General features: G+C 40.5%; 1 protein-coding gene across 3 annotated transcripts in view; it reads right to left on the bottom strand.

Moving 5' to 3' along the window:
* The window catches only part of ATM (Serine/Threonine-kinase ATM-like protein), a 151,152-nt gene that overhangs the window by 49,627 nt on the left and 83,153 nt on the right, over positions 1-18,372 (bottom strand). For all 3 annotated transcript variants that reach the window (XM_088902617.1, XM_088902618.1, XM_088902619.1), the window contains 2 exons: positions 11,223-11,294; positions 11,062-11,131 (listed from right to left, as the gene is read on the bottom strand). In XM_088902617.1, the coding sequence (XP_088758743.1) occupies positions 11,062-11,131; positions 11,223-11,294 (142 nt within the window). The remainder of the gene's footprint in view (positions 1-11,061; positions 11,132-11,222; positions 11,295-18,372) is intronic.

Here is an 18,372-nt window from a genome sequence, read left to right as displayed (position 1 = left end):
AGAGAAGATTATGTTCGAAAATCTCTCTCTCCAAACCCTAGTTGCTGCCACCTTCTTCTTCTTCTTCTTCTCTCTTCTTGAAACCTGATTTCTGCTACTTTCTTTTGATTTTCTGCAATATTTTAAACAGTCATTTCTTTTCAAAAGGTTGTTGTTCTTCTTGGTATCAGAGCAGGCTCGCCTTTTCCCTCTTTTCACCTCTTTTTTCCATTACACAATGTGTATGGAGAACTGAATCGTATGAATAGTTAAAGAAACCTATTTCAGCCCAGTTGTTAGTGGTTTCTGGAGAGAAGGGGACTAGTTTTGTCGTCCTTCTGACAGATTCAAGTGTGTTGCCCGAAACCCTAATTTTCTAGAGAAATCTGATTGCATCATGTAGATTGGTGTTCTGTGAAGTCTACAAGGAGAGGCTGAGATTTCTCTGTTTCTCCCGGCTTCCAGGTGTGACGCAGGTAGCTAGTACGGCTACATAGAGGTTGGCTCACAACACAGTTTTTGTTCTGTCTTCATTTGTTGTTATTCGAAGTTGTTAGAAGTTATTTTCAAAGTATTTATGAAGATGAACCCTTCAGAAGTTGAAAACAAGCATGTTGCTGAATCCGGACAGGTTCCGGGAGCCTCTGTAGACTCCCTACTGGCTGTGACCATAGTCAAGCTGGATGGAACTAATTATCTGGCTTGGTCACAATCGGTAAAAATTCATATCTGCAGTAGAGGCAAATGGGGTTTTATCTCCGGGAGCAAGAAGGCTCCTTTAGAAGATGATCCATCATATGAAAAATGGATGCAAGAAAATTATATTGTTATTTGATGGCTTGTAAACTCAATGCAACCGCAGATTAGTCAGCACTATTTGTGGATGAATTCAGCAAAGGAAATTTGGGATAGTGTTGCTGAAACCTATTCCCAGAAATTAAATGTGGCCAGGGTTTACAAGTTGAGAAGTGATGTGAAGAATTTGAGACAGGGGGAGAAACCATTAGCTGTGTATTTCCCAATGCTGAAGCCTTTATGGCAAGAAATTGATTTGATAGAAGTTGTAGCCTGGGACACCACTAATGATGTTGAGACCTACAGGAAACTTGTTGAGAGAAACAGGGTGTTTGAGTTTTTGACAATGCTGAATCCAGAGTATGACATCACAAAGCAAAATAGTTTATCCAAGGATAGTGCTTCTTTGTCCATGTCCAAGGGGCTGGTCTAAATGATCACTTTGCTAATATAGGAGTGAAACCCAAGGGAGTTGCAGGGACTCCAAGTAGCTCAGGGAAGAAAGAAATTATTTGAGTACTGTAAGAAGCCAAAAAACACTAACGACAAGTGTTGGAAATTGCACCCTGAGCTTCTTCCTCTTCGAATTCAAAAGAAGTCAGATAATATGAAGGCAGGGAGTGCTAATATTGCTGCTGGTTCAGATAATGACAGATACCAAACTGAAGAGATGAATGCTAGAGAGAAGTTAGCAGCTATGAAGGCAGAATATGAGAAGTTTGGGAGGATGATCAGTCACCTAGAGGGTGTGGCCTCTTCTTCCAACCCTCAAAGAAATTCAACCTCTTCTACATTTGCTCATTCAGGTATACGGGCTTCTGCCAATCATTCAACTATTTCAGGTAATCGTAGGATCCCTTGGATTATTGATTCTGGTGCTTCTGATCATATGACCAACCTTTCCACTTTGTTTCTTATGATTTACTTCCTGGCCGTGACAAAATCACCCTAGCCAATGGCTCTCTTGCCCCTACCTCTGGCAAGGGAACCATCAAGTCTACAGATTCCTTAGTACTTCCTTCTGCTCTTCTTGTACCCAAGATAAATACAAATTTGTTATCTATTAGCCTAACTAAGTCATTGAATTGTTGTGTAACTTTCTTTCCTTCCTACTGTGTTTTTCAGGATCTGGAGTCTCAGAAAGTGATTGGGAGTGGCCATGAGGCGAATGGAATATATCTGCTGGACACTCTTGGACAGAGTCATGAACAACCTGGAAAAGTTGATTTTGGGTCTACATCTACAGAGTCCATCAGTCGAGTCATGTTATGTCGTTTTCATTTGGGTCATTAGGAATGGCAACTGGGTGGGGCAGCCCCCGTCCCCGGCCCGTCCCCGGTATCGGGGTAAAAATTCAACCCCCATCCTCGGCCCCATCGGGAATGGGGAATTCCCGACATATCCATTGATACAGACTTTAATTTAATTTGTGAACAAGCACATTATGATGAAAGAACACGGAAACCTAATTAAACAATCCATTGATTCGACTTTAATTTGTGAACAAGATACAGACTTGCACGCTTGATGACTTGAGTGAGAAACCTGATTTTGAAACCGGCCATTTGGACTTTGGGTAGTGAATACAAGGAATGGCCGAACCCGGTGGACGAACGGAGAGATTTGTGAACAACCTCTCTATCTTCTCAGTACTCACTGTTACAAACATTGTAAAAGGGAGAAATTGGGCGGACAAACGGAGAGACAAAGAAAGGAAGAATGATAGTATGGCGGTTCCTCTCCAAGACTATAACTGGTCACTGCTCTCTACTGCTATGGTGGCTGCGATGCTCGATGGTCGGCGGATGAACGGAGAGAGGAAGAACAAAGAGTGAATCAGTATACGAGAGGAAGAACCTGGCGGTCGGTTGTTCCTCTATGCTACGGCGGCAGCGACGACACGCAGCGATCGACGGCTCCTCTTCTCTCCAGTTGACAGGCAAAGTCTGTGATGATCGGAAGAGTTGAAGTCTCGAAGAGTGAATCAGTGAAGTCTGAGAGAGAAACAAAACCTAGGCGGCAAGGCAAAACATCAAGACTCAAAACCTAACCTATTATGTATTACCTAATACCTTTTGAATTTTTGTAATTCATAACCGTAATCGGTACGGGTTGGGGGATTTATATGCAGACCCCATCCCCGCCCCGACCATGGTCCAAGGCAAAAGAAAAATCCCCGAACCCAACCCGTATACATTTTGTAATCAAGGAAAATCCGCCCTGTTCGGGGCGGGTCGAATCGGGGACCCAATTTTTTGGGTAAAATTGCCATCCCTATGGGTCATCTTTCTTTTTCTGCATTGAGTCATTTATTCCTAGAACTGTTTAAGGGAATTAGTCTGTCCAGTCTTCATTGTGAGTCGTGTGAATTGTCAAAACATTGTAGAAGCAGTTATCCTTTGAGTAATAAAAGATCTTCTTCTCCTTTTCATATTGTACACTCTGATGTGTGGGGGCTTACCACTTTCCTTCTATGGGTGGCTACAAATATTTTATCTTGTTCATTGATGACTTTTCTCAGTTCACTTGGATATTTTTGATGAAGTCCCGTGATGAAGTTCCCAGACTAATGAGGCAATTCCATAAATTTGTCCTAAACAAGTTTGATACCAAAATTAAAATTTTCAGATCCGACAATCCAAAAGAATATTTTGAGAAAAACCTGACCTGCTATCTCACTGATTTGGGGGTTATTCACCAAAGCTCTTGCGTTAGGACCCCAGAACAGAATGGAGTTGCTGAAAGAAAAAACCGGCATATTGTTGAAGTTGCAAGAAGTATTCTATTTGCCTCACATGTCCTTATAAAATTTTGGGGTGATGTTGTTCTCACTGCAACCTACCTAATCAACCATATGCCATCCAGGGTTTTGGGGTTTAAGTCTCCCTTTATTCTTCTTCATCCGGGCAAGGATCTTTTTCCTATTCCTCTTCGTGTCTTTGGTTGCACTTGTTATGTACATATCCCAAGTGTCCAGAGACATAAATATGAATCAAAAGCCCACAAGTGAATCTTCCTTGGTTATTCCCCCACACAAAAGGGTTACTGTTGTTTTGATCCGAAGACTGGCACTCGGTATGTCTTAATGGATGTCACCTTTGATGAGCTCGCTTCCTTTTATGATTCTTCTCAAGAGAGGCATTGTCCAAAGGGGGAGAATTTGTCACAATTGTTTGCTCTTCCCCTTCCTGTCCCAGTTGAGTCTTCTGTTGAGACTCTTCCTCCTTCAAATGAGTCAAGGGAGGATCAGTCAGTTCATTCTCATTCCAGTGTTCCTATCCCTCCTCCTTTACCTCCTCGTCCTCTTTTTAATCCCAGGTTGTACCAACGGCAGAGAACTAGAAATGAGCTGATTGTTTCTCCGACAACACATGAGCCTCCTACACTTCCAGTCACAGAAGAGACAACAGGTATTGATACAGCCCCTTTGGAGTCATCCTTCCCAGACCTTGATATCCCTATTGCTATTAGGAAAGGAAAAAGGAAGTGTATTGCACATTGCATTTCCGAACACCTTTCTTATAGTTTGCTCTCTCCTTCATATTTTGCCTACCTTTCTTCTGTTGCTTCTAACCCAATTCCCAGGTCTGTGTCAGAAGCTCTTACTATTCCAGAATGGAGGGATGCTATGAGAACAGAAATTGATGCCTTGCACAAGAATGACACTTGGGAAGTGGTTGATTTGCCTGAAGGGAAGGATCCAGTAGGCTGTAAGTGGGTCTTTACTATCAAATATCATGCTAATGGCACCATTGAAAGGTACAAGGCTAGGCTGGTTGCAAAAGGTTATACACAGACATATGGGATTGATTATCTGGAGACCTTTGCTCATGTTGCCAAGATGACTTCTTTGAGAGTTCTGCTATCTCTTGCTGCACACTCAGACTGGCCACTTTATCAGCTAGATGTAAAGAATGCATTTCTAAATGGAGAGTTACATGAGGAGGTCTATATGTCTCTTCCTCCAGGGATGTATGAAACAGATATGAAAGGGAAGGTCTGCAGGCTGAAGAAATCACTTTATGGACATAAACAGTCCCTTAGAGCACGGTTTAAAAGGTTTAGGGCTGCCCTTGTTAGCTTTGGCTATGTACAGACACAGTCTGATCATACCCTCTTTGTGAAGAGGAAATGATCCTTGGTCGTTTACCTAATTGTATATGTTGATGATATTGTTGTGACTGGTAATGATGTATCAGGGATTAATGATCTCAAATCTTTCCTTCATATAGAGTTTGAGATCAAAGATCTGGGGGAATTGAGATACTTTCTTGGCATAGAAATTGCTAGATCCAAGGATGGGATGCTTATCTCTCAGAGAAAGTATGTACTTGATTTTCTCTCTGAAACTGAGAAGATGGGTGCTAAACCAGTTGCTACTCCTATTGATATGAGTCATAAACTCTCTGCTTTAGATGGAATATTTTTGAAAGATAAGGGAGTCTTCTAGAGACTACTTGGAAAACTTCTCTATCTATGCATGACTCGGCCAGACATTGCATATGTTGTCAGTTGCATTAGTCAATTCATGCATGCTCCCAGGGATACTCGCATGGCAGCAGCAGAGCGGATTCTGTGTTATTTGAAGGGTTCCCCTGAAAAGGGAATTCTATTTGCTAAGCATGGCGATATGAAACTTGAAGCCTACACAGATGTTGATTGCGCCGGAAACATTGATGACAGAAGATCTACCTCTTGGTATTGTAGCTTGGTTGCAGGTAATATTGTCTCTTGGAGAAGCAAGAAACAATCAGTTGTTGCCCAATCTTCAGCCGAAGCTGAATACAGAGCCATGTCTCATGGAGTTTCTGAACTATTGTGGCTTAGATCCTTGATGGAGGAACTGGGTATTAAGCATGACAAGCCAATGATATTATACTGTGATAATCAGGCTGCCATCAACATTGCTCACAATCCAGTGCAACAAGACAGAACTAAACATATTGAAGTTGATAGACACTTCATTCGAGAAAGAGTGGCTTCTGGAGAAGTGTGTCTACCTTTCATCACTTCTAAAGGACAGTTAGCTTATTTCCTCACCAAGGGCATTCCCAAGGCTAAACTTCAGCATGATACTGGCAAGCTTGGCATGATTGGCATCTATGCTCAGCTTGAGGGGGAGTGTAGAGAAGATGGGCCAAATGGCCCATAGGCTGTTTATCCTTCTTTATTTCCTATGTTATTTGCTATAATGGGCCTTAATCTAGGCTTTATTCTTTCTTGTGTTATGTTTTTTAATTTTCTGCCCAACTAGGGGCCTCTCTAAATTATTAAAGTTTAACTTAATGAAATGGAATTAGGGGTGTAAGAGAGAAGATTATGTTCGAAAATCTCTCTCTGAACCCTAGTTGCCGCCACCTTCTTCTTCTCTCTTCTTGAAACCTGATTTCTACTACTTTCTTTTGATTTTCTGCAATATTTTAAACAGTCCTTTCTTTTCAAAAGGCTGTTTTTCTTCTCATACCAAACCCCAACTCACCCAATATGTTTTTTATCCACAAGATTTCTTAAACTCCATGAGACAGTCTTGTACTCAGCCTCTGCATTGGATCTAGTCATAACACCCTGCTTCTTACTCGCATGTGACCAAGTTTCCTCCTACAAAGGTGCAATACCCATTGGTAGACTTTCCGTCTTCAACTTACCCAGCCTAGTCAACATTTGTGTAAACTTCAACCTTTAGGTGACCATTATTCTTGAACAATAACCTAGTTCCAGGATACTTCTTAAGGTATCTAAGAACCCTCTCTGCAGCCTCCAGATGAACAACCTTAGGAGCATGTGATAAGTTAAGGAGTCTTCCCACAAGTCTCTGATATTGCTTTACAGCTTTTACAGGTTCACCACCAAAATCACCCAACCTGTGATTTGAATCAATAGGAGTGCCAGTAGGCTACATCCCAACTTACTTGTATCCTCCAAAAGATCTAGGATATATTTCCTTTTGGAAATGGAGATCCCTTCTTAAGAGCGGGCAACTTCACTTCCAAGAAATCGATGTATGGGACTCAAATCCTGTACTTCAAACTAGTAGGGACCCAATTATCACTGACATCAACATAGACTATCAAGACAACAATCTTTCCTTGCCCACTCTTCATAAAAGGTGTGTGGTCTAACAGACACTGCTTGAACTCCATCTGTTATACAACTAAATGAAACCTACTAAACCATGCCCCTGACGACTATTTGAATCCATATACTGACTTCTTAAACTTGCACACCTTCAACTCATTATATTCGGAGATAGGAATAAGGGTACCTGGTTGAAGGGGATCTATATTCTGAGATTATGATAGTATTTGTGGCATGGCTTCATGCTACACCATGGCTTATGAACTCTATTGGCCCTAGCAATGGTAGATGAAGGGTAACCCAGGAAAACATAAGGAGTAGCCTTGGGGTCAAGCTTACTACAAGTGGGTGACATGGGGCCTTATAATCCAACCACCAAGAGGTTGGATTACAAGGAAATGGTGATTTTTTTGTCAGCAATGCCAATTTTTTAGGAGTCTTCGCACATGATCTTTGGTGAGGGGATCCACACGAAGCCAAAAATTCACACAAAATTGGGTAAATACCATACATTGGAAATCTTTCAGAAGTTTATGCACTTCATCTTTGGAATGCATCAAGTAAACCCATGTGTAACGGGAATAATCATCAATGGACATGATAAAATATTTGTAGCCACTCTTAGAAGGTAGAGTAACAGGGCCCCACACATTAGCGTAAACAATATGGAAAGGAAAATATGAACTTTTATTTCTCAAAGGAAAAATCCTTCTAGAATGTTTACTTAGTTGACATGTATAACACTATAGTTCAATTAGTGACACTAACTTAAAGAATTCTAGAAACAAACATTTTAATGACTTAAAGGACATAACCAAGGTGATAATGTCACAAATTAACTTAACTATAGCTACAAAACCAGGTTTATTCTCCAACAAATAAAGACCACCCACTAAGTTCCCTCTACCAATCGTCTTCCCAGAAGTCAGATCCTGAAACACACAAGAATGCGGAAGAAAGGTTGTTGAACTGTTTAAAGAGTGACTGATACTACTGAGTGACAAAAAGTTAATAGGTAAATTAAGAACATGAAACACATTTGAAAGAGAAAAGCCAAACGACAGAGAAATTGATCCTTGACCAGCTATGGAAGAGAATGAACCAGCAGCTAGTCCCAACTTTTCTCTTCTAGAAAGAAGTTTATAGGGTTGAAACAAAGTTAACTTCCAAGGTGATTCCTAAGACTAGAAACAAAGTTAACTTGATGTAGAGGCAAAGGAGGTTGAGGGGCTAGGGCCATAATCCATCTGCTGCAATGCCTTACCATAAATTTCCAAATGATCATGGAAGGTATTATAAACTCTTCCTTGGGATCTGAACCAGAGGAACGATCCTGAGATGTACTCACAATAGAACTATTTGCTTGTTCGTGGGAGGCCATATTGGTTGCGGTATACTTCTTAAGAGTAGGTTTCTTATTTTTCTCTGGTGCTGGTTTTTTTATTCAACGCTTGAGCCCATTTCGGTTTTCCAACTAGATTCCAACATCCATCATGAGTATGTATAGGTCTCTAACAGTCAGTGCACCACAATTTATCTTTCTTATCTCCTTTCTTTTAAAAACCACCCTTCCTTGTAGTACTCACACCACCCTTTGCAGCCAAGGCCATCTGCTCCCCCTTAAGAGAATTCATAGCAGTTCTGCTACTCTCCCCAGACTATATAAATGCATACACCTCTTGGACAGAAGGAAGGTCCTTGCTGCCCAATATTTGGACCCTTATAGGCTCATATATTGGGTTCAGTCCAAGCAGGAAGGCAAACACACATTGCTGAAAGACTACGCTCCCCTTGCTTGCATGTAGAAGACTTTGCCTACAGCTGGTAAATTCTAGCAATAGTGTCTTTGTTCAAAGTAAGTAGACTTTGCTTTTTCCCAGATTTCACGGGCTGTATCTGCGCACATAAAATTCTACTTAATTGATGGCACCATAGAAGTAGCCAAGACATAATTAGGAAATTCTCCTGGTTCCATTTATCATGCTTAACAGTACCTGATTTCAGCTCATTCACTGTACCATTTATGTAGTTACTCTTTCCCCAAGCTGTGATGTATATTTTCAACTTTTTTTACCATGGTAGATGGTCCCAACCATCAAGAGGAGTGACAGTCATAGAAAAATGCATATGATCCGAACCACTACCAAGCCCTCCTTGATTAGTAGTCACACCAGATGTAGCAGAATCTTTTGACGCCATTGGAACTACACTGTAACCACACTTATCACTTCAGTCCATACTGAAACCTCATAAAAGGAATTACCCAAGCCAAGACCAGCACCTTCTGGAATAAACAAAACCGCTAGGAAATTGAAGGGAGTCCCCCCACACTTTCCAGAGACATACTGTACCACTCTCATGCCTGGACAACAGCAACTTATCACCAACCAGACCACACGATCTAACCGAAACAGCAAACCGCCACTATTACTGCATAAACAGGTCATGCTAGATCTCACTATTGCACGTACCACAATGTACAAGGACTACACGATCCACAGGAGGGTTTTAGGAGAACCTGAACTCCCTTCACACCATTCAGGTTTTATAGTTACTGTGTTTTCTTGGCACACGACCAAGAAAGAAGAGAAACAAAACTCCAAAAAACTGTCTCAAACCTCATTGTTGACCATACATGTTATACATGGATATATTTTCTTCGTAACAAATAAGATGCTTTTGCTATGTTCAAACTGTTTTATGCTTGGGTTAACACACAATTTAATGCTTCCATTTGTACTCTACATTCAAACTCAGGGGGAGAGTACATTGATGGGGAGTTCTAATCCTATTTGCAACATCATGGTATACAGTCCCATAAGTCGTCCTAGCACTTAACAAAATGGAGTTGCTGAATGTAAAAAATGGCCATATCTTGAGTGTTGTTAGAACCTTTTTAAAACTGCTCAGTCTGTTCTTGGTAACTTGTCCCCACACCAGTCCCTTTTTAAAACTCCTCCCAACTTATCTATGCTTCATGTGTTTAGCTGTATCTGTCTTGTTCATCTTCCTCCACATGAATATACTAAGTTATCTGCTCAGTCTGTTTTATGTGCCTTTCTAGGATATGGTCCTGACCGTAAAGGGTTCATATGTTATGATCTGAAATCTCATCAGACTAGAATCTCTCAGAATGTGATATTTCTTGAAAATCTCTCTTTTTTTCAACATATCACAAAATTTTCTACTCCTTCAATATCTATCCTACAACAATTTAAGCTTGTAGGTACATCAGAAGCACCATCTCTTTCTCAGTTGTTGCACCAAACTTATTTCAGGAAGCGATTAGCAGCTCCAACCCCTATGCTCTCAACCTTTCCCACGGAGCATGGTGCCACATCTATTCCTACTCTTGTAAGTAAACCGTCCCCTCCTATTTATACCGATGTCCCTACCTTATGTCGTTCCACCAATGTCTCTAGACCACCTGACCGCTATGGTTTTCCCACAGACTATAGTTCTTTTTCTGTTGTGTTGTCCACTAAAGATATTCCAAGGTCTTACTTGCAACCCATAGTTCACACTCATTAGAGAGATGCCATGGATGCTGAAATAGCTACTCTTCTGGAGAATGTCATTTGGGAGTTAATTCATCCTCCTCTTGATGCCTCATTTATAGGAAGTCAGTGGGTGTATTCAGTTAAATTGAAGTCTGATAGTAGTCTAGACAGGTACAAGGCTACGCTGGTTGCACAGGGAAGACCAAGTAGGATTGATGACTTCCTTATTTAAAACAGAAGCGGCCACTTCCTTCCAAATAATAAAGATGTCACCTAATGAAACCAAAGAAAAGTTTCCAAGGATATCAGCCAATGGGACACTCTGACTATAATAGTCTCTATAATAGCTTCTTTGCTTCTCTCCTTTTCCAAAAAGATTCTTGGGTTCCATTCTTCCCAAATAGCCCAAAATATAGCTGCCCCTGTGCACCTCCAGATAATCTCCATTAGTTAAGCATTATCCTCTCTTTGGTTTCTTCTTGTGTCCTCTTAGTCTCTCCTATAAAAAACTTAGACTGTTCAACAACGAATTCTTTTTCACAAATACAGTATGCATCTTTTGTTGATGATATCTTTTTTTTTTTTTTGATAAATCTTTTGTTGATGATATCCATAAAAAATAGAAGTGTGTCAACTAGTACTAACTTACTATTTTGTTCCTTTTAAAGTAAAAGGGGCATTATTAGAGTAATTAGCATGAGCACAAACTTACCAGTATATTTTCTTTCTGAGCTTAATAGAAGCTTTTCAACCAATTCCATGTTAACACTCTTTGAGTGAACCTGCAGAAAACAAAGGACGATGCATAACATATTGCAAAAGAAAATAGTGTAAATAACACTAAAGAAAAGCAGAAAAGGTTTATATCTTTACCGCAATAAGAGACCTATCATAAGAATCAAAAGATAGTAAAATTCTCTGACCCCTTTCAGTTGAAAGTATTCCCTGCTTGCAACAAGTTATTTATTAGTAGTTTTAGAAAATACTAAAAATAGAAGCATCAAAAACAGCATTTTCTTCTTTCACTCTTTCTTTCTTTTCCATCCAATCCAAAATAATTGAAAATGTGTGCGAACAATGGTTTGCAACATCGGCGATTATTGGTGAAATCTCCCTATTTCACTAAGGGGCAATGCAAAATAAGCCAACAATATTTTTTCTATTACATGGTTCTGACACATTACCAATATACTTGTGATACTTTAAAGTTCATTGATAAATTATACATCTAATAAAAAATCATACATCTAAGATTTAAAATTTTAGGATATCATCGAAAATTTTTGATATTTTGTTAAAATCATCATTTTTTTTGAAAAACTTTTCCTCAAAGCGCAGATAAGGATACTATGGTTAAATGATTGGCTAACTATTCTAAACATGCTTTACTTACTAAACCAGTCAACCTCAAAAAAAAAAGAAAAAAAAAAGAAAGAACAAAACAAAATAACTACAAAAAAAAGATACCCAATCTGATCAAAACACATAAGAACAAAAAGAAATAGCAGTCAAAATTTTGAATGAAATATGTATAGAAAAGAAAATTGGCAAAAAGACTAAAAGGAAGACAAATAGAGATACTTATATGAGTCACTTAATCTTCCCTTATTTTATATGCACAATTGTTTCCTATTGCTTTCTAAATCCTACATGTGCAATTACACAACTAAAAATCTAGGATACCCAGATACCTATGCATGCCAACCATACTGGTATTGTATTGTCAGAGAAAATATTGGATACTTAAAGATGTATTCTATTTCTATAACATATCGGCACATGTTAGAAATTTAATTAAATTTGGCAAGATGTAAGTCTTGAGAAATGACATTTAGCTTAAAAATCTAGATATGAAAGCATTATATAAGCATATTAGATGGGATAACTGTACCCATATCCATGTCCAAGATATAAGAAATGGAGAGTTGTAACTCCTATTCCCATACCCATATCTGGGCATCATAGCCAACAATCAATGAAGTTTTATTAACAAATTACATTTTTAGTAAACTCCCCTGATTTCTTTAGATTTCTCAAATACCTTAGCAAGCATAACCAAAGATCCCCAAAGTTTCCCAATCTCTGATGGCAAAATGTCCATTGATATCAAAATTGTGAACCATGACACAAACCCAGAATCAAAGTATCAAAGACAAACCTATTGCTCATGTAAATCAAAAAAGTATCTACTATTTTGTTATTAAATCATTCCAAAGTCCTAACATAAAAAATATGGAAACTATAATACTTCGATTTCAAAGATGACTAACGAAAATAAGTAGTATAATTTAGTATCTTGATGTCCAAGAGAGCCTGCCTAGTTCTTTGGAACTGTCCTAAAAGTGGCTGGGTAAAAGTCAATGTAAATCGAGTTTCAAGAGGCAATCCAGGAGATTCAGGTGGTGGAGGTATTTTCAGAGATGACCATAGGCAATTTATTTTTCATGCTAAATCTTTGGGCCTCTAACCTATCATTATAGAGAGTGTTAATAGTTTGATTAACAATGGCTCGGCTTTAGTTCTGAAGTAAGAAAGAAGAGAGAAGGAGATGAAGAGAAAAAAGAGAGGAGAGAAATAGAGACAACCCACTTTTTATTTATAGTTTGTGCAATAGAATACAAAAGAAAATTATGTCCCTCATTAAGTATGGGACACACAACTTAAACACAGACAAAATAGACATCTAACCTTTAATTAAATGACAAATGACTAAACTACCCTTATGATGTCGACTCTAACACTCCCCCTCAAGCTAGAGAGTATATATCATTTAATCCTAGCTTGTTACATATGTAATCCACTCTCCCCCGACTCAACCCTTTTGTAAACAAGTCTGCCCGCTAGTTTCCTGAACTCACATATGGAGTGCGGCTTGGTTAGAATAAATGTGGACTACGGCTTGGTTATCATAGTACAACTTCATAGGCATGGCAATTGAGAACCCCATCTCCTATAAAAGATTTTTCAGCCACACTAGTTTACATGTAGTATGCGTCATGGCCCTGTATTCAGCTCCAACACTGCTTCTTGCTACTACAATTTGTTTTTTGCTCTTCCAAGTCACTAGATGTCCTCCAAGGAAGGTACAATATCCTGTAGTGGATCTCTTGCCAAAAACAGATCCAGCCGAATCAACATCTGTGCACCCCTCTATCACAAGAGTTCCTCCATTCTTGTATAACAATCCACAGCCTAGAGCTCCCTTTTAAGTATCAGACAATCCTTAGAACTACATCCCAGTGTGCAACCGAGGATGTTGCATAAACCGACTCACCACACTCGTTGCAAATTAAATATCTAGCCGAGTAATAGTCAGATGGTTTAACTTACCCACCAACCTTCTATACCTCCTAGGATCTTCAAACTCTTCACCAATATCAGTACATAACTTGACATTTGGTTCAATAGGTGTTTCAGCTAGTTTGGCACCTAACAATCTTGTCTCCTCTAGCAAATCAAGGGCATACTTTCTTTGGCACAAGTTAATGCCATGTCTTGATCTTACAACTTCTATTCCCAAAAGATATTTCAGCTTACCCAAGTCTTTTCTGTCAAGACTGTTGGAACAGACCAACAGAAGGCAATTAGTCAGTTTTACAAGAGGAGGCCACATCAGCTCAACTAACCAGCCACTTGTAATAACTGCCATCCACTTGTAACAACTGCCATCCAATTGGATTGTCAAGACTGTTGGAACAGACCAACAGAAGGCAGTTAGTCAGTTTTACAAGAGGAGGCCACATCAGCTCAACTAACCAGCCACTTGTAATAACTGCCATCCACTTGTAACAACTGCCATCCAATTGGATTGTCAAGACTGTTGGAACAGACCAACAGAAGGCAGTTAGTCAGTTTTACAAGAGGAGGCCAGATCAGCTCAACTAACCAGCCACTTGTAACAGCTGTAACAGTCAAGATTGTAACACTATAAGTAGTAGAGCAGAAAAAGGAATAGAGGAGGCCTCTTTCAGCATTAAACTCTCTCCCTCTCTCTCTCTCTCTCCTTCCCAAGAATTCAGGAGGTTGGCCCCTCGAAGAGCCCTGAGTTAGGCAGGTTCCTAACATTTTCTTTGGAAGTGATCATGCAGAAAAGTCTTCAACCTGCCAATCCCTTTACTATCACTACCAGTTATGACAATGTCATCTACATACACCACTAAGAAGATCTTTCCAGCCTTCGACTCATAGTGGAACACATAATGATCTACCTGGCACTTTTTCATACCAAAGTCCTTTACTACATCACTAAACTTTCCAAACCACGCATGTTGAGATAGGTTCAGCCTGTAGATTGCCTTCCTAAGTTTGCAAACCTTACCACCCTCCCCCTGAGCAACAAACCCTAGTGGTTTTCCATATATACTTCCTAAAGGTCACCATGTAAGAAGGCATTTTTAATGTCAAGCTGAAAGAGGGGCCAATCATACAATGATGCTAAAGATAACACTCGAACTGAACCAATCTTAGCCATGGAAGAAAAAGTTTTTGTGTAGTCAACTCCATAAAACTAAGAGTAGCCTTTTGCCACTAACTGAGCATTCAACCTTTCCACACTACCATCTTGGAGATATTTCACAGTATACACCAACTTGCATCCAACAACATGCTTACCAGGAGGAAGAGTGGTAAGCTCCCATATGTGATTGTGTGCTAGTGTAGACAATTCCTCTTCCATAGCTTGGCGCCACCCTGGAGAGGTAATAGCTTCTTGGACATCCTTAGGGATGGAGACAAAGGATAACAAAGATATAAACTATTGATGGGAAGTAGAAAGGTGAGCAACAGAAACATAATTGGAAATAGGGTGAGAAGTACAACTACGTTTACTTTTCTGCAATGCAATGGGAAGATCAAGATCAGAAGGATAGGGCACAACTACTAGATCCATCGACGAGGAGTGAACTGGAGGAGGAGTCGGTGCTCATCTATGAGTATACACTTGTGTGATTAGTGGCCTTTTAGTAGTAAAATGCCTTGGAGAAGACGAAGGCTGAGACACAATAGGAACTGTAGGAATTAGGTCCTTAACTAGAACGGGAACAAGAAACACGGGAGAAGGAGAAACATCAGAAGTAGAAAAGAAGGGAACAAATTTAAAGAAAGTGACATCTATACACACAAATGAACGATGGGAGCTAGGGTTGTAATATGTATATCCTTTTTGGGTTCTAGAATAGCCAAGAAAGATGCATTTTGTAGCACGTGCATATAACTTGTCCAATCCATAACCTAAATTATGAACAAAACATACACAACCAAAAACTCTAAGAGTAAGGGAAAATGGAGATAAAGTAGGAAACAAGACTGAGAATGGTGACTAACATCCAAGGATGGACATGTGCATCCAATTGATGAGGAAACACGATGCAAGTACAACATCACTCCAAAAACGCTTGGGAACATTCATATTATGCATAATGGACTGAGTAGTTTCAAGTAAATATCAGTTCTTTCGTTCAGCAACGTCATTCTATTGCCGGGTGTAAGTACAAGAAGTTTAATGAATTACATCGTTTTGCTCATTGTGTTGACCAATATTCTTTTGCATTTTCCGAACGGACAATTTTAATATGAAGACCAAATTGGGTACAAATTTCAGCATAAAATTTTTGGAAAATAGAAAACAATTCACTTCTGCCTTTCATAAGAGAAAGCCATGTCATTCTTGAATAATCATCAACAAAAATTACAAAATACTTGTAACCAGTGTACGACACAATTTTATTTGGACCCCAAACATCTAAATGAACTAAGGAAAAAGGATTCAAAACACAACAATCAACCCTAGGACTAAAGGAAACGTTGTGATGTTTTCCAAACTGGCAAGACTCACAATGACAGAATAAGTAACTTTAATGCCTTGAGGGACGGATGATCAAGTCTGCAGTGCCACTAGAGAGGAGTGAGTGAAGACTTAAGTGCTACTTTTGGACCACCACCATCAAGATAATACAACCTACTAGCTTCATGTCCACCAATCTTCATCCCTGTCTTGAGATCCTAAAACACACAAGAAGGGGGGTAAAAGGTGAAGAGCAATTAGGAGATTTAGTCAATCTACTAACAGACATGAGGTTAAATGCAAATTTGGATACATTTAAAACAGATGATAAAGATAAAGATATGAGGTCAACATCACCAACACCACAAATAGGAGAGCTAGAACCATTAGCTAAGGTAACTATTGGGGATGTGGAAGACTGGGAGAGAGAAGAAAGCATACATAGAGCCCTAATCATATGATTAGAGGCTCCAAAATCAATAATCCAATGTAAAGGTTTGGATGCCAAACAAGCAATACCTAAGTGAGCAAGGGTAGTTGTGTTCTGCTAAGAGGAAGTCTAAAGAAATTTCTCAAACTCATCATGTGATACACTCACCATTTCCTTCCTAGAAACACCTGTAGATGTGGAAGGTGTCTGATCAATCTATTGGTTCTCACTAACAACACCACCACCACTAGTTACAGCATGATTGGCCCAAGTATTGGATGGCCATGCAAGTCATAACAAAAGTTGATAGTTTGTCCCTCTAACCCACAATACGTGCACATCCTAAGACCATTACTCCATCCTCTACCACGACCTCCACCTTGTCCACCAATATGGTTAAACATAGGACCACCTTGGTTCCCTAGAAGTCCACGTCCACCTCCACCACCTCTATACCCATGACCTCCCCCTCTTGCCACCACCAAAGCAGAACTGTCAGAGATGGTAGAGTTCTCAGAACGTTCAATAGAAATTCTCCAACGTCAGGAAAACACCTCCTCAAGAGAGGGAAGAACAGATCCACCTAGTATTTGTGCCCTAGTAGGTTCTCATATTCAAATTTCAATCCCACCAAAAACCATGTCACATCATGTTCTTCCCATTGTCGTTGCTGAATTTTAACATCTAAAATCAAGGGGTGATACACATTAAGCTCATTACAAAGCTTTCTCATGCTAGCATAATACTCCTCTAGGCTCTTATTTCCCAGCTTCAGATTAAAGCACTCCTAATAAAGTTGGTATACCTTGGTAGTGTTATCTTGGCCAGAATAAAGTTTCTTAGCATGCTCCCAAATGTTATGAACACACCACCCGGCAACGCACGGCGGCACAGCCATAGACAGCAGCACACATAGCGGGCCGCCTAGCGGCACGCACCGCCCGGCAGCACCGCATAGCAGGCTGGCAGCACGCGGCACATACCGCCCGACAGGGCGCTGCACGCACACGCCCGACACCACACGGCAGCGGCACCATGGCGCGCGACACGCACCGCCGCACCGCACGGCAGCACGCACCAGGCACACGCCCGGCACCGCACGGCAGCGGCACCATGGCGCGCAGCACGCACCGCCAGGCAGCAGCACGGTAGCAGCACCATGAGGCGCGTGCACGGCAGCGGCACCCTGAGGCGTGCGCACGCACTGCGCGGCAGCAGCACTGCGCGCACGCACCGCGCGGCAGTGGCACCATGAGCCGCGCGCACGCACCCGGCAGCAGCAGTAGAGCGGGGCCCACACGACAGCTCATAGGGGTGGGCCCACCCTTATCTGGACACATCAATCCAACTCGCCGCCAGCTTACCTTATCCTTATCTTATCCCTTATCCCTTAGCTTTATCTTAATCTCATCTTTATCTTATCTTAAGTAAGAGTGAGTTACCAATAGGAGTAGGTAATTAGGAGTTTGAGTTCAAATTGGAGTTTGAGTTTAATTAGGAATTTCCTTCTGTAAGCTCCTATTTAAGGAGCCACGAATTGAAATAAAGCATTCAGTTTTCCAGCCAAGAAAAGAGTGAGGAGAGTTTGGGTGGTCTCTTGGACAAATCACCCCAAGGGAGAGTTCGGGTGGTCTCTTGGACAAATCACCCACTAGATAGGCAAAATAGGGTCTGCGCGCAAGACCAAAGGCAAGGGAAGATCAGGGGTTCCTGCCGTGGAACGACCCGTGACGCGATCCTACGCTCGGGACCATAACACCAAACCTCCTTGGTTGTATCCAAGAACATAAAATTCACACGAATTTTGGGTT

The sequence above is a fragment of the Nelumbo nucifera genome, chromosome 4 (genome assembly GCF_055504915.1).
Source record: "Nelumbo nucifera cultivar China Antique chromosome 4, China Antique-T2T, whole genome shotgun sequence".
Lineage (NCBI taxonomy): Eukaryota > Viridiplantae > Streptophyta > Magnoliopsida > Proteales > Nelumbonaceae > Nelumbo > Nelumbo nucifera.
Note: the sequence above shows the minus strand (reverse complement) of the source record. Positions and strands in the feature narration are given on the sequence as shown.